We start from the raw sequence: 23,577 nt of genomic DNA, 5'->3' as shown, positions 1-23,577 counted from the left end.
TCTCCTCCCTCTCCATCCCTCTATTAGCTCCATAAGCAGCAGTCTGGAGGGGAGTTGTCCCGCACACCTGGCACAGGCAGGACAGTGACGACAGTAGTGACAGTGTCACCGAGGAGGGGGGTTCAGGGGAGGGAACCCCTAACCCCGAAACCCATCCCCCTCACACACCTTTCCTATCTCCACCCCATTCTCCACCCCTGCCCTATCCCCAGCTCTAACTCGGGCCCTAACCCTGACCGAGGTACCACCCCGGGGCAGGAAGTGACACCACTCCAGAGCAACACCAGCGTCGCTACGGGAAACACAGGTAACCATGACAAACCATGAAAAAGGACACTCTCATTCCCTAATATGGAATGATATGAAATGACTGATAGATACATACTGAATTCACTTCTGTGTGTGTGTGTCACTCCTCCAGACTCTGTCGGCCCGGGGGGCAGAGTGGTGAGGTCGGCGCGTGTGCCTATGGGGGGTTGGGCAGAGGAGGGACTTGGAGGCCGACACCCCGACACTGTACCTGAGGAGGGCTCAGAGGACGACATGCCTCCCAACATACACAAGGTGTTTACAAAATCACACGCACACACACACACACACACACAGAGATCTTGTGTATGGGGTTCCATATCATTGTTTCCCTCTCCTCAGGTGACGTAACTGACCAGAGAGACCCCTCCCTCCTTCGCAAACACATCACACATCCTCATCCTACCAGAGAAGAACTTCCTGCTCATCTGTGAACTTTCGACCATGGCTTCACCTTTGACCCCAGATGGTTAGACCTGTGGGATAACAGCATGCTGTGTTATTCACTCTGGGCTATAGAGAAAAACAATCGAGTAACAGTGTGAAGATTACAAGGACTTTTTCTTGACACCCTCCTTGAATGACACTTTAGCCAATCAAGTGACGGTGGTTGATGACTTCATCATAACTGACAACATGGAACCCGTAGCATATTTATCGGCTTTTATAGTTGCCTCCTAGACACTAATCTAAGGTCAGCTTTCTGGTTTCTCTCCATAATGGTTAAGGTTAGGATTTAGGGAGGGTAAGCTGATCCTAGATCTGTGCCTAAGGGCAACTTCTATCCAGAAATAACTTTTTCTTGCATTCATTTGCAAATCAGGTGTGGGTGTAAACTGCCAGTAATGTACCTTTTTTTWAAGATTTAGTAGTTTGTCATTATTTTTTTATTCTTTGTGTTGCTTATATTTATTGCACTTTCAGAGAAAAATTATGTTCTATATATATATATGACAGGAGAGCAGACTTCCACCGAAGTATGACTGCACTGGCACTAGGAATCCTTTTGGGATTGGGCGGTTGATTGGTCTGTTAAGAGGTCTTTGTACAATCTTGTTGTACAAAGACCTCATAGACATGAAGCAGGCACTAAACCGATATACACCGTGTGCATAGACATACTGGTAGGAATCAAATCAGGACGTTGGACTATTCTAAGTATATCATTGAGGTGTAGATAGTTAATAAATAGAGATATACAATAAACACATAATAATTCTTGTTTTTGTGTCATACAAACAATCTTTTAAATGAAAGAAAACACATTTACGGGCTGGTTGGAACATGTAACTTCAGCCTCTTCCGTGCCATATTTAAGCGCTTAAAGCGGCAATCCACAGTTGAAATGATAACAAAGCACCCCCCACCACTATTTCAGTAAAAGGTTGAAGGATGGGGCTGGAGAAATGTAACCACACTCAAATTCATAGACAGAGCTGTGGATGCAAGGACTGAACATCCATTCCGTTTTAACCATGTTTTGAGGCTATACAGTGTTTTTTGACATTTACAAATKTATATTTTGGCTTCTGATGGGGTACGACAGTTGAACTAAGCTCATGGGGCATTTACAACGAATACTCTCCAAGAATCAATGGGTTTATATCCAAAATGGACATGTCCAAAAATGTATATAGTAACTGCAGATTGCCCCTTTAAGCACAACCATCCCATAACTATACAGCAATGAACCTTCAATCAACACTAACAGCTGGATAGAATAGTCAGCATCAGGCCAACTGCATGTTTTTTCTGCCCAACTGTCTGGGGAAGAAAGAGAATGCACCTTATTGACTTTTATTAAATCCAAAGGATGTCACTTATCATTGTCAGTATATTAATTTTGATCAGTTCATATTTGCATGACTTTATTTTAACCAGGGCTTGTGCCACCGTCATAGAGTTGAGGTTGAGATGCATGGKGATTTACAAGTGTTTTGTTTTTGTGGTTCACACTGACTCTGKACTCACAAGTAGACTTGCCTGGTCCCAGATCTGTTTTAAGTGCTGTATAACCAGCCCCCATATGGTCGACCATGCAGCACTAACAGATCTGGGACCAGGCTAAAGATGACAGATGCTKCCAATAGATACAGTCAGAGACTCTACAGCTGGGTRTTCATTTCTAGAAGGCAAGGTCTGCAGCGCTGCTCGCTTTATTGATTGATATATTCATGTAATTGAGTGGCCAGMCACAGAGTCCAATCTGAATCAGACCCTGGATAAAAATAGAAGGCAGATGTGGAGGAATGGATTTGAATAATGTAAAGGGTCTCCTGGGACACAGTGGTACAAGTTTAACAACAAGGTACTAGGATGCCTGAGCTGACACATATAGCCTATCTGTTTTTGTTTTTATAGATTGTCCTGTAAATTGCCATTTTATACAGTTGTAAATCATCAATAAAAATGTATTTAATAACTTTTATGTAATTCAAGTTTTCAAGTTTTGTATGTACGGGATACACATGGTATACACTGTCCAATGAAATGCTTACTTGTAATAAATAATAAAATATAAGAACATAAAGTAAATGGAGCAGTAGAATATGATAAACATTTTAGCATAAGTATAGGGTAACTTGGGGGAAAAAATCCTTCCTTAATAAGCGGGCAATTCTTTGGGGGGGGAGATATTCAATAAAAACAGAAACTTTAGAAAGTGGGGGAAAACGCCCCCTGAAGATTAATGTGTTCAAATCAATTGTATATGTTTTATTGTGGCATTTTTTTGTAATTGACTCTTAAAAGCTAAAGTCTAGGTATCTTTAACTAAATAAATCAAATATTGGAAAACAAAATGACATTGCACATCTCACTATTAATATCCTCACAATTACCAGCTTTCCATCCAACCTTTTTATGCTAGTAAAGTACATAAATATAATGACAGACCTGATTGAAACCGAAAAATGTTAACTTTCCAAATGTCGACAAAATAAAATAGGCTAGACAAGGTGAGATCTTTTTATGTTTGTAAAAAAATGTCGGTGGAAACCCTTTAATTACAAATGTTGATATAATAGCCATCATATTTAAGTAAACTTGGAACCACACGCGATGACGTGTGGTTTTTCCACTACGACTCATCGGGAAAGCATGCAGTTTATTAGGTTACAGATTTAATAAATTATGATGAGCTTTAAAGGGGTATTGAAAAGTGCAAGGTGATGAAATTGATGCTCCTTTCCAAAATATCGAGGATCTTATTCTGGTGAGATGATAATCGGTACATGGTTGCCGTTTGACAAATACAAATAATCTTGCTCTTTTGTCAATAATAATAATATCATCATGTAATCATGTAGGCCAGGGATGGGAAACTCCAGTCCTCCGGGGCCGGAGTGGTGTCACACCTTTTCCCCATCCCTAGCAAACACAGCTGATTCAACTAATTGCATTCTAAACTGAAGATCATGATTAGTTGATTATTGGAGTCAGGTGTGTTAGCTGGGGCTTAAGCAAAAGTGTGACACCAATCAAGCCCCAAGGACTGGCCTTATACCTTTTAAAGGGTTAATTAATGATATAAGGTCTCCTCTTCAGGAGACCTGTGTGTGTGTGTGTGTGTGTGTGTGTGTGTGTGTGTGTGTGTGTTAAAACCTGTTTTTGAGTGTTGTGTCCTTCAGACACGATCAGAAGGCGTCTGCATTCAGACTCCTCCTGTCTGGATCCCACCGTGGTTATCGGGTTTTCTGAGAACACAAGGCTGCCACAGACCTGATGAAACCAGCCACCTGTCAGAAGATGCTTACACTCATTCACATTGTTATGACTCTATACTTGTCATGAAGGTCAGGTTTCGGTCAAACCCACTTCTGAGTTTTTACTTGCTGATAAGATGGTTCCTGCTGTCAGGGGGAGGTTAGATTTATTAAAATGTTGTTGCTAGGGAAAGTTACGTAAGGGTGATTGGGGAGGCTATATGAGTTACATGATGTCTTAGACATTTTGCAGAACTTGGGGAGAACTATCATATACTGTTATACTGTACTCTGTATCAACGTCTGCCTACAATAGTATTACTAAAAGGAGTATTTTAATACTTAAACAACAAGTCTATGTTTCCTTTCCATACTAATGTATGTTTGATAATTATATAGACCTGATCATTTATTGAAGAAATTGACCAACAGAGGCCCTAGGACTGAGTTAGGGAAACCCTGGGCTAGAGTGCATATGCCAATACCAGAGTGTGAGACAGATGGTATTTTTAGTTGAGCAAGACTAGTGGCATCCAGGGAAGGTGTTGAACACTTTTGGGAGACAAAGTGGTTTGTGTGAGAATTACAGGAGCGGGGCCTTTAACCCCAAGCCACCCTAATACAGGAAGGCACAATTTATAGTCCAATATTTACAAGTGTTTTGGGGAAGGTGGGATTGGTGTGCAAGTGTTTAAATTGAACAGTATTTAGCAATCATAATAAAAGTCTGATATTGATACAGTGTTTACCGGTTAATCTATCATCAACAACTTTCCCTTATTTACAAGTACCCCACAAAACAACTGACCAGTCAGGACTAAACCACCAGGTGGCAGGCTACTCCCACTCAACAATGACTCCTGTCCCACACATCAGTGTCAACGTTGACTCCTGTCCCGCTCATCAAAGCGCTAAAAGGAGCAGACAGTTCAAATGTTTGTGTCCTTTATCATTTCTGAGAATTTCTGACATTGGTTATAATATATAATGGCATTTCATTCTATAAGAGCCCGGATAGCTCAGTCGGTAGAGCATCAGACTTTTAATCTGAGGGTCCAGGGTTCAAGTCCCTGTTCGGGCGTTACAATTTTCTCTCCAGGGGTACTAGAATCTTGTGACTCTTCATGATGGGTCGTTCAATTACGCAAATCACGTGTGGTAAAATTTTCAAAAGTCCCTGTTTGGGCGACACCATTTACTTTCCATGATGTTAGAATCCTATAACCACTCAAAATATATGGTTCAGTTACGCAAATCACGTGCAGTACAATTTTCAGAGAAGAGTGACCTCTGTTGAACAGGTAAGCTTGCAAAAGAGATTTGTGCACTGAACAAAACAAAATATAATTCTTCCTCGGCTCTAAAGTTGATGCATTTGTTGTTACATACTTGTGCATACTTTAAATTTGAAGTGCATCCCGTACCAAAGGGGTTTAAGGGTTTGCTTGTCAGATGAACGACAGGTATGCAAGTAGTAGGCCCATGGCTGACCTATTGTTGGGTCTATGTATTGGAGTCGGCTATGCTCGGCTACAAGCTGTTATTAAGCGATCTGCTATTAATAAGCGGATACATCACTAATAATATAGTAGCCAATAATTTGTTTTATGTACAATACATTTATTAATTAACAGAGTTGCAGGCCAGGACTAGGACTCAGTCTTGAATGCAGAGGAAAAACAGCACAGCTGGCTTGTGCATGTTTGCCTATTTATATTTAGGCTCACAGTCAGTTTTTTTTCATGAGTTTTCGATTTTTACTAGAGACCTTATTCTAATATTGACAGATATGCCTTGGCTGGCCAGGGAAGGCGAGCATAGGCTGGTTGTGTAGCCTACGGCATTAGCAACTCCCGCTGAAGTCGGTAATGCTAAGCCATGCGGTTTTCATGTTTTGTGGCCCACTACTGCACGGTTGATATCTGCATTGCATTGACCATCCATTCTGTCCTTTCTTGATGTGCGCCCWCTGTTGCCACTGGGTTTCACTGCAAGTTTTACTTGAATGGGAGTGGAACGTCTATTTTAGGTCATGGCTAGAAGGGTTCTAGCTTTTGTCAAATTAACTTCAGATTTCACTTTTTGTAGCGGGTTAGGATAATTWACTCTGCAGGTTAGGATAATTAATGTAGCAGGTTATGATAATTAGGTTAAAGTTAGGAAAGTGTTAGGGTTAGCTAAAATCCAGAACTCAACTTTTTACGTTAATTTGACAAAATATGTCTAGCCATGACCATTTTGAGGACTATAGCAGTGGTTCTCAACCTGGTCCTGGGGACCCAARAGGGTGTACATATTTGTGTTTGCCCTAGCACTACACACCTGATTCAAATCATCAACTCCTTATCAGGCTTTGATGATTAGAATCAGGTGTGTAGTGCTAGAGCAAAAACAAAAATGTACACCCAGGACCAGGATTTAGAACCACTGGGCTATATTGTTCTGTTTATGGTGTTGCAACAGTCTTCAAATCAACGTTTTTTGGTCCATACACAGATTTCCAGATGTTATCGCAGGTGCCGCGAAATGCTTGTTTCTAGCTCCAACAGTGCAGTTGGAGCACATGTAGTCCATTAAAAAATGAAGAAATATCAGAACGAGCAATGTCAAAGACCGGAATATAAATATACACAGTGTACAAAACATTAAGGACACCTTCCTAGTATTAAGTTGCAATTGGGTTGAGGTCGGGTAGGAGCAGTCAATTCCAGTGTTTGGGTTGGTTATAATACCTGACAAATACAGATCATAGTTTATAACACGTATAATGGCAGTTCCCCTTCCAGAGGACAGAGCCCGGATAGCTCAGTCGGTAGAGCATCAGACTTTTAATCTGAGGGTCCAGGGTTCAAGTCCCTGTTCGGGCGATAGCATTTTCTCTTCCTGCGTGTTAGAATCTTGTGACTCCTCATATTGGGTAGTTCAATGACGCAAATCACGTGCCGTATAATTTTCAGAGGAGTGACGTCGGTTGAACAGGTAAACTTGCAAAAGAGATTTGTGTAATAAAAAATAATAATAAGATTTGTCGACTGATAAAAATAAAATCTAATTCGTCCGCGGCTCTAAAGTTTAAGCATTTGTTGTATACTTAAAATTTGAAATGCATCCCGTAGCCTACTAAAGTTTTTTTTAAGGGGTTGCAAGTAGATATGCAAGTAGTAGGCCAATGGCTGACCTTGTGTTGGGCCTATGGATCTGAGCCTATGCTCGGCTACAAGCTGTTATTAAGCTATCTGGTATTACACACAGAAAATAAACCGATACATCACTAATCATTTAGTAGGCAAGTATTTTGTTTATGTCCAAGAAAGAAAAAAATGCCAATCTGCACCAATTCGCTTCAGGGGTCTCTTAGCTGTCCACCTGCAGACTGCAGTCCATGTGTGCAGCCCCAAAAAAGCATGCATGGGCCAACTGTTGCTCGTTATGAGTCTCATGAAAATAGACATTGATTGTATGTAAAATATGTAGGCATATATTTATTTAGGCTCACAATCTTGTATTTTCAGAGATGTTTTTGGTTTATTACAGACTGTATTCTAATGTCTCTTTTTCTGTTCATATTGACAGATTGGCCTTGGCAAGATAAGGCGAGGCTATGTTCTGTTCGGCATTAGTGACTCTCACTCAAGGCAGTATAAATGGTGAGCCATGCGGTTTATATGTTTTGTGGCCCACCACTGCACCATTCATTTTCATTGCATTGACCCTCCATTGTCTATCCCATAGAGAATTATAGAGGACTCTAGTGCCCAAAAGCCAGTTTTAGCATGGGTGGTGCCATTGAGACTTTCACCATTTTGAAGTAGTCAACTGGGTGGTACTTCCTATGGGCTAAGGAAGGATCACATAATTCCATTTGGAGCGATAATCCAATGAATTATACTCGTGAGCAAACATTCCATAACTGCAGGTGGCAGTAAATTGCCAACCTCGACTTTATACCTATTCAAATGGCACACTCCAGGTGGCAGTATGCACCCTTTTAGTTTGTTTACCAACTCATAGAAGTAGTAGAAGAAGAAAATGGACTACTTCAAAATGGCGCTGCCCAAGGGGCCAGGGTTCCAGTCTAGAAATATGGTTTCCTTTGCTCCTATAGTTTTGCATCGGTACTGCAGTTTAAGTGACGTCCGGCCCAGAAAGACAAATCCCATAGAAGCCACATAGAGAAGTCAGATTTGAAAATTCAGAATAATGGATGGACACTTTTCACCTTTGTACACAAACCATCCATTGAATTATTAAAATAATTGTCGCTGAGGCCAAATATTTATTTTCCCATCACTCGCAGCCGAAGGTATTAACTTTTTTATATTCATCCAGTGCGATGTTGGTCAGTATAAACCGGATGCAACCCAGATATAAACGGCACTGCCCTGTATTGTGTAATTCCAGTCCTCGGGGGCCTGATTGGTGTMACAGTTTTGCCCCAGCCCCAGCTAACACACCTGACTCCAATAATCACCTAATCATGATCTTCAGTTTAGAATGCAATTTGATTAATCAGCTGTGTTTGCTWGGGATGGAGAAAAAGTGTGACACCAATCAGGCACCCGAGGACTGGAGTTGCCCAGCCCCAGTGTGACAGATACAATGATGAATCCTCTATCATTCTCTATGGTCTACACTTGTTGTGCTTCTCTGCTGCCATTTTTTGCTACTGCAAGTTTTACTTGAATTTGAATGGAACGTCTGTTTTAGAAGGGCTGTACAGTGTTATGTTTATGGTGTTGCAACATCCTTGTTAGCTTATTAAAATGTATGTGAACCGTACTGTTCAAACAGAAGGTCCTGTATTTTATTTTTGTCTTTAAAAATCATGTGGTTTACATGTGATTTTCAGGCCTCGTTGGCGCAGTAGGCAGCGCGTCAGTCTCATAATCTGAAGGTCGTGAGTTCGAGCCTCACACGGGGCAGAAATCTTTTCTTGTAATTTTACAGTTGAGATGTGTTTTTATACATTTGACAATATTTTATTTTGAATCATGTTTATGGAGAATCATCATTTTGTGTATGCCTCTGTGTTTGACAGTGGTAGAGTAGTTGAAACTGGGATCCAGTGGAGGCTACTCATAATAATGGTTGGAACAGGACTATGGAATGGCATCAAACATGTGGAAATCATGTGTTTGGTGTATTTGATACCATTCCACCTATTCTGCTCCAGCCATTACCACGAGCCCGTCCTCCCCAGTTAAGGTACCACCAACCTCTTGTGCTAGGATCCCGTGTGGCTATTGCTATTTATGTTGTCCTGTCTTTTGTCCCAACTAGCCCGCTCTTCTTTGTGACCAGGCTCCACCCATGCCCTTCTTTTGTTATTGAAGTAGGAGTTGCTGATGTAGCAAATCGTTTTAGCCTCTGAGGAATGCAGGGTTCTTCAGTGCCCGGCTAGCTCAGTCGGTAGAGCATGAGACTCTTAATCTCAGGGTCGTGGGTTCGAGCCCCACGTTGGGCGATTGTCTTTTTGTAGGGACAGCAGCAGAGAGGAAGTGAACTTGGAATTTGTGTGACATGTATTTTACTAAAATTAAAGTGTAAATGAGAGTACTATTCACAGGAGTTATGGCAGACGTTAGTCTCCTGGCACTCTCTGTTCTGGGTGCTGAGGTTATGGTATAGGGAACAGCACTAATTCTGTCATGGCAGTAAAGTACCGGTATATGTGTTAAGGGAAAGAGGTTTGAAAAAGCATTGATGAATCTCCAGCATGTTGTCACTGCTTTTTTCATTATATTTGAAGGAACCAGATGTTCAAGGAGAAAACTAAAATAAATCGTCCCTGGGTGGGCTCGAACCACCAACCTTTAGATTAACAGTCTAACGCGCTAGCCGATTGCGCCACAGAGACGGTGAAACCACTTGGAATAAAACAACCTAAAAATCTGCATGTCTGGAGGTTGGGTGACTGTCAGATCTTTGTTAGAGTTTAGAGAGCAACGGTAAGGGGTGATTTGTATTTCAGGTAGTCTCAGGATGTTGACACTGATCACTCATTAGCTCAGCCTACTGTGGGTGCTGCCGTGCTGGAGCAAGGCACTGAAAAGTGAAAAGTAGAGGCTCTGAAAAGATTGTTACTGGTGCAGGTYTTCTCAGAGCAGTGCACGTGTAGCAAAGGAAGCCACTTTGCATTGAAAACCCCAAGTCTGACAGAGTACACAGATTAATTGGTCTGGCAAGGGGATTGTGACATTCTTAATAATGGTCACATAGATGTGGTGGARCTGTCTCTGTGGCGCAATCGGCTAGCGCGTTAGACTGTTAATCTAAAGGTTGGTGGTTCGAGCCCACCCAGGGACGAGATWGTTTTTTGCCYCCTAATAAATKGGTCCTTGCAATCCAGAAGCCTTGGGAYGTCCCTACCCCATTTTAAATGATTAAGGTTAGGTAAGRGTTTAGGGTAGGGATGTCCCAAGGATCCTGAATAGCACTAATCCATAGGGTAGATCAGTGGTTCTCAATCATTTTCGGTTACTGAACCACCAACTGAAATTTGCTCTGCCTGGAGTACCCCTGAAGTATCCCCTTTGGAATTTTACCAGTAGCTCTATGGTCTCATGAATCTTCTCAAATAGCCCCTGTGAATAGGTCAAGTACCTTCTGGACATAAGAACAGAGATTACTCACCTCGAACTGGACAAAGATTTTTTCTTTAATGAGCCTGATGCGAAGGATATGCTGCTTTGTCAAGATAAGGCCCAAACCCCCGTCATCAGCGTGAAGAAAAGACGGAGAAAAAGGGGGGAGGAGGGCGGCGTGCCTTGTAAGCATTCGCTGACGAGTAGGTAAACCACCACTACCCTCCGTATTATTGGCCAACGTGCAATCATTGGAAAACAAACTGGACAATCTACAATTAAGACTATCCTACCAACTTGACATTAAAAACTGTAATATCTTATGTTTCACCTAGAAGTGGCAGAACGACGACACGGATAATATAGAGCTGGCTGGCTTCTCCGTGCATTGTGGCAGGACAGAGCTGCTACGTCTTGTAAGACGATTGTCAAAGACTCCAGTCACCCAAGTCATAGACTGTTCTTTCTGCTACTGCACGGAAAGCGGTACCGGAGCCCCAAGTTTAGGACCAAAAGGCTCCTTAACAGCTTCTACCCCCAAGCCATAAGACTGCTGAACAATTAATCAAAGGATTTGATTTGAAGTTCCCCAAGGGGTCCTAGTACCCCTGGTTGGGCTCCACCGGGGTAGATTTTTGACAGCARCCTTTGTAGGGGCTGATTTGTGTCCTTTGAGCTTGATGCTGTGATCTTGCATGCGCTCAGCCTACAATGCACGCTAATGAGGATGATGATGATGAATGTTGATCATCCTAACTAGACACTGTTCATGACGAGAAATGACAGCTTCCGGTTGACCTCCTCCTGTTGACCTTTTATCCCATGTTTGACAGGTAAGTCACCAATAAATGGTAATAAGGATTAATGTAAAGCGTAACTTGTCTTTGTTCTCTTTCAGATCAGGGATTGCTTGTCTCGTAGCGTCATTCCTACGTGGCGCTCGTCCGTCAAGATGCAATTGTCCTGCATTCGGACGTAAAACAATGGATCAGTGATATCATATGGCCCAATTAAATAGTGCAATGAGAGGGGAGTAGACGCAACAAAGAGCAGACACCTTGTTGCTCATCGTTCAGATATCAGATTTCAAAGCCTGACCTACTGTAGATTTAAGTTGCGTTTCGTCCCAAGGCTGTAGTACTGAAGACCAACAGCGTTGCCATGGTAAAAACAAGCTGCCCCAGCCCGCTGTTCAACTGAATGGGGACATTAAATGCTGAGGGACCACTGTGTGAGTGTTCACTTCTAACTGCTATTAATAGTCCAATAAACAGCTTTCTTGTAACCACTTCCTCCCTTCCCCCACTCTCTGCCTCGGCTCTGATCAAGAGAGATCGCCAATTTTCTTGGTGTGCCCTGAGCATGTGCCACTGTTTGGTGGGCAGGTGACATGAAATACTGTTCTATGACAACGTTATGGTGTCTTTTAAGCATTGTAGACTGACGGTCACCCAGTCAGCACATGTAAGCAAATGTCATATAACAGAACTGAATATATATTGCATATTACAGGCATTGTATTGAACAATAGATATTTCCCATATCTAAGGGGCCATATGAAATCTGGAGGGAGTGCCAGCTTCAAAGAATTTGGGGAACGTCAATTTGTTTAGACAATTGAGGTGCACCCAAGTGCTGCCACTGGGCAAGTTTAGGCATAGTATGAAAGGGTGGGCCCTCTGAACTGGAGCTACTTTTTATAACATGGCTCTTTTTGTAACATTTCAGACTAATGCCATCTTGAACAGGTCTCTCTTGCGAAATAGATTGAAATGCCTACCGCCGTTGTGCCATTGAGCAAGGCACTTTACCCCACCCCACCCCACCCCAAACTGCTCCAGGGGCACTGCACTGTGGCTGTCCCTGCGTCTGACCCCAACTACTCTGTGTGTGTATACAGATACAGTTGAAGTCGGAAGTTTACATACACTTAGATTGGAATCATTAAAACTTGTTTTTCAACCACTCCAYAAATTTCTTGTTATGAAACTRTAGTTTTGGCAAGTCGGTTAGGACATCTACTTTGTGCATGACACAAGTCATTTTTCCAACAATTGTTTCCAGACATATTATTTAACTTATCACAATTCCAGTGAGTCAGAAATTTACATACACTAAGTTGACTGCCTTTAAACAGCTTTGAAAATTCCAGAAAATGATGTCATGGCTTTAGAAGCTTCTGATAGGCTAATTGACATAATTTGAGTCAATTGGAGGTGTACCGGTGGATGTAATTCAAGGCCTACCTTCAAACCCAGTGCCTCTTTGCTTGACATCATGGGAAAATCAAAAGACTTCAGCCAAAACCAATTCAGCCAAAATTGTAGACCTCAACAAGTCTGGTTCATCCTTGTGAGCAATTTCCAGACGCCTGACGGTACCACGTTCATCTGTACAAACAATAGTACGCATGTATAAACACTATGGGACCACGCAGCCGTCATACCGTTCAGGAAGGAGACGTGTTTTGTCTCCTAGAGATGAACGTACTTTGGTGTGAAAAGTGCAAATCAATCMCASAACAACAGCAAAGGACCTTGTGAAGATGCTGGAGGAAACAGGTACAAAAATATCTATATCCACAGTAAAACGAGTCCTATATCGACATAACCTGAAAGGCCGCTCGGCAAGGAAGAAGCCACCGCTCCAAATCCGCCATAAAAAAGCCAGACTACGGTTTGCAACTGCACATGGGGACAAGATTGTACTTTTTGGAGAAATGTCCTCTGGTCTGATTCAACAAAAAGAGAACTGTTTGGCCATAATGACATCATTATGTTTGGAGGAAAAAGGGGGAGGCTTGCAACCCGAAGAACACCATCCCAACGTGAAGCACGGGGGTGGCAGCATCATGTTGTGGGGGTCCTTTGCTGCAGGAGGGACTGGTGCACTTCAAAAAATAGATCATCACGAGGTAGGAAAATGATGTGGATATATTGAAGCAACATCTCAAGACATCAGTCAGGAAGTTAAATCTTGGTCGCAAATGGGTCTTCCAAATGGACAGTGACCCCAAGCATACTTCCAAAGTTGTGGCAAAATGGCTTAAGGACAACAAAGTCAAGGTATTGGAGTGGCCATCACAAAGCCCTATAGCCCTACAATCCTATAGAAAATTGTGGGCAGAACTGAAAAAGCATGTGGAGCAAGCTGGCTACAAACCTGACTCAGTTACACCAGCTCTGTCAGGAGGAATGGGACAAAATTCATCCAACTTATTGTGGGAAGCTTGTGGAAAGTTACCTGAAACATTTGACCCAAGTTAAACAATTTAAAGGCAATGCTACCAAATACTAATTGAGTGTATGTAACTTCTGACCCACTGGGAATGTGATGAAAGATATAAAAGCTGAAATAATCATTCTCTCTACATTATTCCGACATTTCACATTCTTAAAATCAAAGTGGTGATCTGAACTGACCTAAGACAGGGAATTTTTACTAGGATTAAATGTCAGGAATTGTGAAAAACTGAGTTTAAATGTATTTGGCTAAGGTGTATGTAAACTTCCAACTTCAACTGTAACTGTGTATACACAGAAACCACACCTGTGTGGAAGCACCTGTTTTAAATATAGTTTGTGTCCCTCATTTACTCAAGCGTTTCCTTTATTTCGTCAGTTACCTGTGTGTACATATGTATGTACGTATGTACGTACGTATGTGTATGTACGTACATATGCCAAGTAAAATTATATTTGTCACATGCTTCTTAAACAAGTGTAGACTAACAGTGAAATGCTTACTTACGGGTCCTTTTCCAGMAATGCAGAKTTAAGATAAAGATATAAACATACCTATATATAGAAATAGTGACATGAGGAATAAATACACAGTGAATAACAACAAGTAAAAGTATCATGGCTATATACAAGGAGTACCAGTACTGAGKCGATGTGCAGGGGTACAAGGTAATCGAGGTAGCTATGTACATATAGGTAGGGGTAAAGTGACTAGGCAACAGGATAGATAATAGACAGTAGCAGCAGCCTATGTGGTGGGTGTGTGGGGTGTCAGTATGTATGTGTGCGCGTGATGTGTGTATGTTGGGATGTCAGTGTACGTACACGTGTTGTGTGGGTAGAGTCTAGTGTGTGTGCGCATAGTCAGTGCAAGATTTAGTGCAAAAAAGTATGTGTTTGTCTTCCGGGGAGAATGGGATATGCAACAAAACAATTCTCAGTTGCTCAGATAGTAAATGGACYAATAAAGTAATCCTTATCTTAAATATATATATTTTTAGAGAATAACTTGTATGAATAAAAGTTTAATGAAAAAAATAACATAACAGCCTCCAATATGTAGACACTGGTGTTCCCCTTTATCTAGCCGGCTACCACCCGGTTACTCAACCCTGCACCTTAGAGGCTGCTGCCCTATGTACAGTCACTTGAATCATGTTTACATACGGTTTTACTAATTTCATATGTATATACTGTATTCTACTGTATTTTAGTCAATGCCACTCCAACATTGCTCGTCCTAATATCGATGTATTTCTTAATTACATTCTTTTAATTTTAGATTTGTGTGTATTGTTGTGAATTGATAGATACTACTGCACTGTTGGAGCTAGGAACATAAGCATTTTGCTGCACCCGCAATAGCATATGCTAAATATGTCCATGTGACCAATAAAATTTGATTTGAGTTCATCTTTGGCAAACGCAGTAACTGTCATTAGCCTATCAATAGCAAAATGTTTTTTTTTCATGAATAATGACGTCTGATAAATAAATAACATTATGTTTAGTCTATAAACTTTCAGTGACCCACTATTTCTTGTCTTTGTAAAAAGAAAAATGCTTACAATTTTTTAAATCATCTTGATCAAGGCTTTGTAAGCTACTTTGAACAAATATAGACCCTTTGCATTATACGCCTCGGCTCTAGAAATAAGGAACTTTATCCTAGTTATATGTATCCATGTCATAATCTCCAAGAAACGGACCTTTTCCATTCATCAGAAATGTTCACTTACACAACCTCCTGTCCATTATAAAACGAACCATATAACACACAAAAAAAGAACCATAACACACCAATGGGGTCTCTCCCTTGAAGTCACGTGCCATTACCAAACGCAGCGCATTCACTTAGGTCACAGTAAAAGTATGTTGACGGTGACCGTCTACCGTAGCAATTTATGGGCGTTATTTTATTTATTTATTTATTATGCGTTGATTAATTTGAAGAACAATATGCATTTAGAATGGCTCTCCAATCGCGCGTAATTTAATTCAGGAGGTTATACAAACTTTCAGTGTAGCAGGTTACATAGAAAGCAATCAGTGATCGGAAGTCAACTCTCGGTCTGTCTCTATTGACCAATTCATTTATTTTATTTGAATACACACATTTGCTTTACATAGATGTTATAGACTTCACTGATATGGATGTTCGTTTGGAAAACCACGACAATACTGCTGCTGCGGGCTTGAGTCCAGAAATGCTGTCAGTTGCACGGGAAGCCTTCCGTGCTGGGGACTTCAACCTCCTTGCTGAGATCTACAGCTCGCAGCTGGCGGACCTCCGACACCCGGACCGGASCCTCTGCCTCCTCAAAGCGGACGCGCTCAGCAGGGCTGGGCGGATAGCGGAGGCTCTGGATTCATACTGCACCGCCGCCAACTTGGACAAGTTACGACCAAACGAACTAGGGTCTCTCGTTGACTGTATTGCACACACTTTGCGCTTAAAAGAATGCCTAAAAGAATGCACAGACCCCAATGGGGTTTCCGAGGATGAGCATTCGTTGGACCTGTTCTCATGTCGGCTTTGCAAGTGCTTGTTAATCGAGCCAACAACTTTGGAATGCGGCCATACATTCTGCAAACCATGCATTGAAGATGACGGTATCAAAGAATGTGAATTATGTCGTTACAAACTGAACAAAACAAATAGAGAATTAAAGCCAATCGGTTTTAAAGTGAATGTAGTACTCAGTGGCCTGTTGGGTAAATGGTTTTGCGCAGAGAGTGAAGCAAGACGATGCTGGCTTGAAGGGGATAGAATGCGGAATGAACAGGGCTTTATCAACGCCCTTGAAAAATACAACAACGCTCTTGAAAAAGGTAAAATAAAAACGTATTTTAAAGGGGAAGTCCGCAGTTRAGACAAAGCGTATTCAGCCACACTGTTTTAGTAAAAAGCTGAGGGATGGGGCTGGAGAAATGTAAAAACTCAAATTCATAGACAGAACTAACATTGCAGTAAAATAARCTTACATKTTGGGTTCTGATAACTGTTGAACTAAGCTTATGACCCATTTTAGTTATATTCTTTAAGAATCAATGGGTACWTAACATACATTTTGAGTCCAAAAAGGAATGTAATCAACTATAGATTGTCCCTATAACATTACATCGTCATTCTTTTTGCATGATCTTTCTGTGCACATTGAAATAAAAGCCTGTAACCTGCTTCTGTGACGTGCGTAGGTTTGTAATAGGTTATGTCAACCCATAAGGTCAAAGCCATGTTAATGACATCACTGATTGAAGGTGAACAGCCCTGGTCTGCAGGGATTATCCCATCACTGCCACCAGTGTAGTGATTGGGTGAGGGAACCAGTGGTTATGGGATAAGTTACCACCTGTGCCACGTTCATAACACAAACTATACCAGATAGAGGTTGGGATATATTGGCATCATCACACCATGATGACAAGTTCAGCTAAGGCATGAGTTGTGTGAGTAAAGTCATGCACTTTGTCAAAATAGCACAGCCAGAAGATTCATGATTTGGGCTGACCTGGTTTGTAGAGAAATGCCTGTGGAGTTTGAGGGAACTCTAGTCTAGGGATCAGAGKAGGCAGAAAGGTAGCTTCTACCTTTTATTACATGGATAGGTAGCTATGATAGSCTTTCCAAATAAGTCAGGCGTTGCATAGACAAATGCTTTGTAGTGTTAGACACAGGCGGACATTTTTGTCTTGACACACACAAAACATTTAATGACAGGGTGTTTGGAAGTGACACTCCTTCTCTAATCTCTACCCAACAGTAATATAGSCCTCAGCGCGCAAGGTAATAGGATAGAGGTATGCAATGATCTGAGGCCCGAAAGAGGGCAGGAATGGTGGAACTGCTTCAACTCATGACCTAGCCCAGAACTTGTTCCATATGACCTGGATCTTATGAAATAATATTCTGCCCTACATACAGCTTGTCATCATTTGTGTTACTGCTTGTAGGTTGAATATTTAKGTAACACATTACCCTCTCAGGGGGGTTGTAAAAGGGTTATGAATACAGTTATAGCTTTTAAGTAATGACATATCAATGACAAACTAATAATTTAGGGTCTTCAAACCCATACAKCCTGGTTTTATACTGGTTTTAAGGCATTGACACAATGAACACGAGCAATGGAGGRTGCTGGAGATATGTGAATAACTTAAACTGAATCTGACTCTTAACTAATGTTTGTATCATATTCCCTCTGCCCAGCCCCCTATATGTGTGGGCTGCTGGCCCGACGGGCAGAGCTACACATGGAGATGAACAGCTTCAGACAGGCCCTACAGGATGGAGACGCCATGTGTCGACTGACGCCCCTCTCTCCCAAGGTACGGAAACACGCAACTGTTTCCTGACATTAACACATTTACCCAATTTTGTGTAAATTAACCTGAAAGACACTGTGGTACTTGGGGTTTTGTGTGTTTGTGTTCTCAGGCTCACTACGTGAAGGCCCTGGCTCTGAACAAAGCCGGTTATAATGAAGAGGCCCTGCAAGAATACTTCTACTGTCTGGCTTTGAAGCCAGACTGGACCTCAGTCAAGCTGGAAACGCAAAAGTTAAGCTACTCCGCTGTGTTTCTATACCATTGAAGTTGTATTAAATTGAATTAGTTAGTTCACCGAACCAGTTACGCAACCACTTGTGTGCCCGATTGACTGCGACGACGGCCAATCACTGTCTATGTCTCTTTCCCCCTGTAGATGCTGAGTGAGATGTTCTCCACGTTCAAGACGGACGGTCTCCCCACGTCATCACTCCGCCTCCACCAAACAGGCCCCGCCTCCCACCTCAAACCAGCCTCCCTTCTCTTCGACTCCCTCCATTCCACCYCTCGTAGATGGAGCCAAACCCCTACTGGCCGTAGAGACAGTTTGTCTGACACCGGAGCAGAGACCAAGTCCTCATGTGAGGACTCMAAGACCCTGGCTTGTGTCCTGGCTGCCTTACCTCTCCCCCCTGTTCTAAAGAGGAAGCTCTCAGACGAGCCCCAAGGCTCTGCACCCCCCAACAAGCTGCCCAGAAAAGGTACCCAACCCAACCCCTCCCATTCTTGTTGCCAAAAAGTTTATTTTTAAAGTAATACTAGTGAACAAAAATCTTGCAAAGTATCTTACTGTTGTGTGAATGCAATCATTATAAACGTATAGAAACCTCAGCAATAATGTAAGTGTATTTGTTTGAGTCTTGTGTTCAGATGAGTCAAGCTCATCCCAGATGCCTGCTGCTTGTTGCATTGAGAGGAGAGAAGTGCCCCCTCAGCTCCTGGATAGTGCTGACATGGACTGCTCTGTTTGTATAAGGTAAGTCAAACACACACACACACACCCTGTCTGTAGGTCCAGTTTTCCCTATGTAGTTATTAAAACTAAACCCCCCCATGCRTTTTCTCCAGGCTGTTCTACGAGCCAGTCACCACCCCCTGTGGACACACCTTCTGCATGAAGTGTCTTGAGCGCTGTTTGGACCACAACCCCAACTGCCCGCTGTGTAAAGAGAACATTACAGAGGTAAATAGTCACCACACAGACCTGCCTTCACTACTATTGGAAATTAATATCAATTACTGAAAGACAAAATGAGTTATGACCAAAATTCCCCTTGTTATCTGATTGAGCCTGTTGTACTTGCAGTACCTGGCCACTAGAGGGTACCATAAGACCCTGCTGATGGAGGAGGTGCTGCAGCGCTACCTGTCTGAGGAGCTGGCTGAGAGGAGCAAGGTGTACCAGGAAGAAATGGCAGAGCTGTCAAAGTGAGTCAGGCCTCATTACATTTCAGCCCCTAACCCCTTCTCAAAACAAAATGTCTGACAATGTTTTAGAATCCTATGATACAATATTATTTGGGCAGAATATCATATTTAGTGGTTTAACCCATGTTTTATTCTCTCTGCAGCTTGGCCCAGGAAGTGCCCATCTTCATCTGCACCATGGCCTTTCCCACAATTCCCTGCCCTCTGCAAGTCTTCGAGCCGTGTTATAGGCTGATGATCCGACGCTCTATGGAGACGGGAAYCAAGCAGTTTGGAATGTGCATCGCTGACGACATCAAAGGGTGAGTGGAGGTTTTACAACTGTGCCAACACAGCCATCAAAACACTTTGACACCAGTTTAACCAAAAGGGTAGCAAACCTGTGTTTGCGACTCAATTCAAGACCATGTTAGCCCACTGAACTAAAGCCTACCCTAGACATTTTATCTGAGTGCTAACAGGTTTCCGGCATAGTTACTCATCCACACAGGGGTAGCTCTGTGAACTACCTCCACTACACTAGCCTATCCCTCACACTTTCAGTCCAACAGATTCATGTGAGCAAATGGCTAATGCAGATATAGGATCCTAATTTGATCACTCTTTTGTTGCAGAGAATTTCCATGCACAGCAGGAAATGCAAACTTCTAGTGTATTTTGAGTTTTTAAAAGGTTTCTAAAGTTTGTAAATTCGACTTGATTTGCCCTAATGAAAAAGTTGATCAACCCCTACAGAAATGTCCATGAATTATAATCCACATAATAATTCACATTTCCAGTTGCTGCAGAATAATTTTTCTGCTGTAGCAAACTGTCTCACAATAAGATCCTACATCTGTATACCCTGCGTTTCACTTGCCACAGCTTCGCAGACTACGGCTGCATGTTGGAGGTGACAGACGTGAAGTTCCAACCAGACGGGCGCTCGGTGGTCGACACGGTCGGAGTGTCCCGCTTCAGAGTGCTGAGCCACGGCCACCGTGACGGCTACAACACAGCCAAGATAGAGCACCTGGAGGACCAGAAGGTGGATGGAGAGGAGCTGGCGGAGCTGCAGAAGCTGCATGACTTTGTGTACGAGCAGGCCAGCACCTGGTTCACCTCCCTCAAAGACAACATGAAGAACCAGATCGTCAGTCACTTTGGACAGMTGCCTGAAAAAGACCCTGACATACAGGTAAGAAACAGTCAGCAGATACGTGCAGTAGAACTAGGGTTCTGAGTTTTTCCTGGTTTCGTTGCCTGGTTAGGAGAAACTTTGACAGTAGATCCACCCAGCTAAATCTAAATACCYATATCTGTTCCTCTAAGAATTCACCTTTATAAAAGCTGATTAAACTGTGCAATCTTGGCCATAGACACTGTTGGTTGTGATATGGAATAATTCTCTGTGTCCTGTCTYCTCTAACCCGACCACACATTGCCTCTGTGTTCTCAGGGGAGTGCCAGTGGTCCTGCATGGTGTTGGTGGCTGCTGGCTGTACTGCCCCTGGAGAAGAGAGCCCAGCTAAGCATCCTGGCCATGACCACCCTCCGAGAGCGCCTCAGCACCACCCGCCGCGTGCTCAGCCTCGTCACACGCAAACACCCTCCACCGCGGCGACCATCTTCAGCAGCGGCAGCATCATCATCACTGTAGTGGCCCCCTGAGAGGTGATCAGTTTAGAATAATTTGGGCCCAGTTAGGCGAAATCCAGATTGTCAAAAGTTACCTATCGGCTAGGAGTAAATGYATAGAAATATAATGAATAGAACGGGAGTCCCCGTTGAAGTCGGTTATTTTTMTGTTCTATTCATTATATTTCTATGCATTAGATAGACAAAATCTGATAGACAAATCTGATAGACAAAATCCGGATAGATCCTTTTTGGAAAACTGGGCCCTGGAGAAGAAGGGAGAAGATACTCCATTTCTCAGAAGCTCTAGCCTCAGATAAAGAGTTTCAACAGTGGGAATGATTCAGCAGTGTTGTTCATGATCTCAGGAATGGGTTCTACTTGAGTCTTACAAAAAGGATTGATGGACTAGCCCTACCCAACCAAAACGCATAAATGGGTGTCAGGTTTGCGCACATATCTTTGGGTCAATTTCATTAAGTCCAGTTTTGTCATGTGTATGTGTGGTACATTAGGTTTATTTTGTTATTGTTTTATTGTTGGCCTGTGTTCAAATGAGGCCTTAAATTATTTTTGCAATATTTATTTTCTACTATTTGTCATGTGAAGCCAATTTTCATGTATAGAAATTTAGCATTTTTCTATGGGACATAGCACAGACATTGTAGTAGCACCAAACAACCACAAGGTGGCAGTAAGTGTGAGCAAAGAGGATCAGTGCAGACAACCCTACATTTGAACAGGTGTTTTTTGCGGAAGACAGATCCACCCCTTTCCTCTCTGTCACAAAAACAATGGACAGTAGGACAACACCCCTGTCATTCAACAGCCTAGTTTAGTTAAATTAATCAAAGCTTGATGAAATATAGTAAGMCTAAATCATGTCTTTATAAGTGGCTTCATAGCTCGTCAACCATCTTGATTAATTAACCAATGATTTTCAGCTCGTTCAATTGCCCAGATACACATCGGAACTAATGTTTTCAGCCTCTCCATGGTGTGTTTTCCCAGCTGTGTTCTGATCTAGCCAGACTGGTCACAGGAGCTGAAGTTGGTTTGTCCCAGGTTGAAGTCCCWTAAGGGAATGTTCATCATTGGATGCTGTACAGCAGGGGTGTCAAACTCATTCCACAGAGGGCCAAGTGATTGCAGGTTTTCTGTTTTTTTCCTTTCAATTAAGACCTACACAACCAGGTGAGGGGAGCTCCTTGCTAATTAGTGACCTTAATTCATCAATCAAGTACAAAGGTGGACCGAAAAGCTGCAGACGCTCTGCACTCTGTGGAATGAGTTTGATGTGCTGTACAGTAACTATTATTATTTTTTTTTTTACAGTAACAATGAGGCCAAGTGGTGTTTCTTTCCACTGTGCTGTTGTGAGGTATGCATAGACACTCACCTTCTTAGTTATCTACATAAGTCTATTCCAAAATCACACAGTGGGTCTCTTTCCCCCCACAACCAGAGGTTGTCAAGAGACCTGGGCAAAGGCACAAAATATGCCATATTCCAAATTGTAAGGACTGGTGTACTCTGTGTGGTCACCACATTAAAAGCTTCTGTGACTTGGCATATTTCACCCACACAGTCAGATCTTGGAGAAGCAGCCAGGTGAGTAATTTGGGTTACTTAAAGTCAGAACCGGAGACATGTCATATTTGTAGACAATGAGTCACCTCCGTGCTCCGTCATCACCATGTTGGAATGATCTGGATTCTCCCGAATTGAATCATTACCAAACCCTCTTGATAAACACACACGCCRTCATTCTCCCAGACCAGTGGAGGTTGCTGAGAGGAGGACGGGTCCTAATAATGGCTGGAACGGCGCAAATGGAATGGCTTCAAACCATGTTTGATGTATTTGATACCATTCCACTGATTCCGTTCCAGCCATTACCATGAGCCCGTCCTCCCAAGTGAAGGTGCCACCAACCTCCTGTGTCYCAGACACATTTGCAGAAATTGCTCATCACTACATTTTTGTTAACAGGAATGTGAAAATTGCATTCAGTGAATCTTAACTTATACCTTTTTTAAATGTATGATTTTGTTACTTGTGTGTTCATTGGGCCCAAAACTTTTATTATTCAAACCATTCCATATAGTTATACGTTTACCATCAAGGTCATCCTCAACATCCTCTTGTCAATTTGAGTGTGTTCACGTGTGTTGGCCACGGGTTGTGTCTTGAAAGGGGGTCTTTTTGAACAGTGGGAAAAGAATGCTCTGCAGGAAAGTTTTTTTTTTGGGGGGGGGGGTTAATAACTTTTTAGCATGGCCTCTTTGAACCATCTGTTTTATAGCCTAATAAATATTTATTGAATTCTGACCATTTTTATCTGTCCCAGTTATTCTTTTTTTT

The 23,577-nt window shown here is 42.3% G+C and overlaps 1 protein-coding gene, 6 non-coding genes and 1 pseudogene across 7 annotated transcripts; 7 read left to right on the top strand and 1 right to left on the bottom strand.

The window, feature by feature from the left end:
* The window catches only part of LOC111953374 (autophagy-related protein 9A-like), an 11,378-nt pseudogene extending 8,641 nt beyond the window's left edge, over positions 1–2,737 (top strand).
* A 2,284-nt stretch (positions 2,738–5,021) lies between these two features.
* Positions 5,022–5,094, top strand: trnak-uuu (transfer RNA lysine (anticodon UUU)). Its single transcript has one exon. It is a non-coding gene; the product is annotated as a tRNA-Lys (tRNA).
* A 1,713-nt stretch (positions 5,095–6,807) lies between these two features.
* trnak-uuu (transfer RNA lysine (anticodon UUU)) lies at positions 6,808–6,880 on the top strand. Its single transcript has one exon. It is a non-coding gene; the product is annotated as a tRNA-Lys (tRNA).
* Positions 6,881–8,862: 1,982 nt separating this feature from the next.
* trnam-cau (transfer RNA methionine (anticodon CAU)) lies at positions 8,863–8,935 on the top strand. Its single transcript has one exon. It is a non-coding gene; the product is annotated as a tRNA-Met (tRNA).
* Positions 8,936–9,404: 469 nt separating this feature from the next.
* trnak-cuu (transfer RNA lysine (anticodon CUU)) lies at positions 9,405–9,477 on the top strand. The gene has a single exon. It is a non-coding gene; the product is annotated as a tRNA-Lys (tRNA).
* Positions 9,478–9,796: 319 nt separating this feature from the next.
* On the bottom strand, positions 9,797–9,870 carry trnan-guu (transfer RNA asparagine (anticodon GUU)). Its single transcript has one exon. It is a non-coding gene; the product is annotated as a tRNA-Asn (tRNA).
* Positions 9,871–10,245: 375 nt separating this feature from the next.
* On the top strand, positions 10,246–10,319 carry trnan-guu (transfer RNA asparagine (anticodon GUU)). Its single transcript has one exon. It is a non-coding gene; the product is annotated as a tRNA-Asn (tRNA).
* Positions 10,320–15,705: 5,386 nt separating this feature from the next.
* On the top strand, positions 15,706–23,544 carry LOC111953796 (LON peptidase N-terminal domain and RING finger protein 2-like). Its single transcript, XM_070435561.1, has 10 exons — positions 15,706–16,671; positions 18,050–18,168; positions 18,278–18,415; positions 18,545–18,869; positions 19,039–19,144; positions 19,237–19,351; positions 19,475–19,596; positions 19,740–19,898; positions 20,461–20,773; positions 21,035–23,544. The coding sequence occupies exons 1-10, from the start codon at positions 15,990–15,992 to the stop codon at positions 21,233–21,235; spliced, it is 2,280 nt and encodes a 759-aa protein (XP_070291662.1). The 5' UTR covers positions 15,706–15,989; the 3' UTR covers positions 21,236–23,544.
* The last annotated feature ends 33 nt before the right edge of the window (positions 23,545–23,577 follow it).

Source organism: Salvelinus sp. IW2-2015, linkage group LG27 (genome assembly GCF_002910315.2).
Source record: "Salvelinus sp. IW2-2015 linkage group LG27, ASM291031v2, whole genome shotgun sequence".
Taxonomy (NCBI): Eukaryota; Metazoa; Chordata; class Actinopteri; order Salmoniformes; family Salmonidae; genus Salvelinus; species Salvelinus sp. IW2-2015.
The sequence above is the reverse complement of the archived record's forward strand: the minus strand, read 5'-3'. Positions and strand labels throughout refer to the sequence as shown.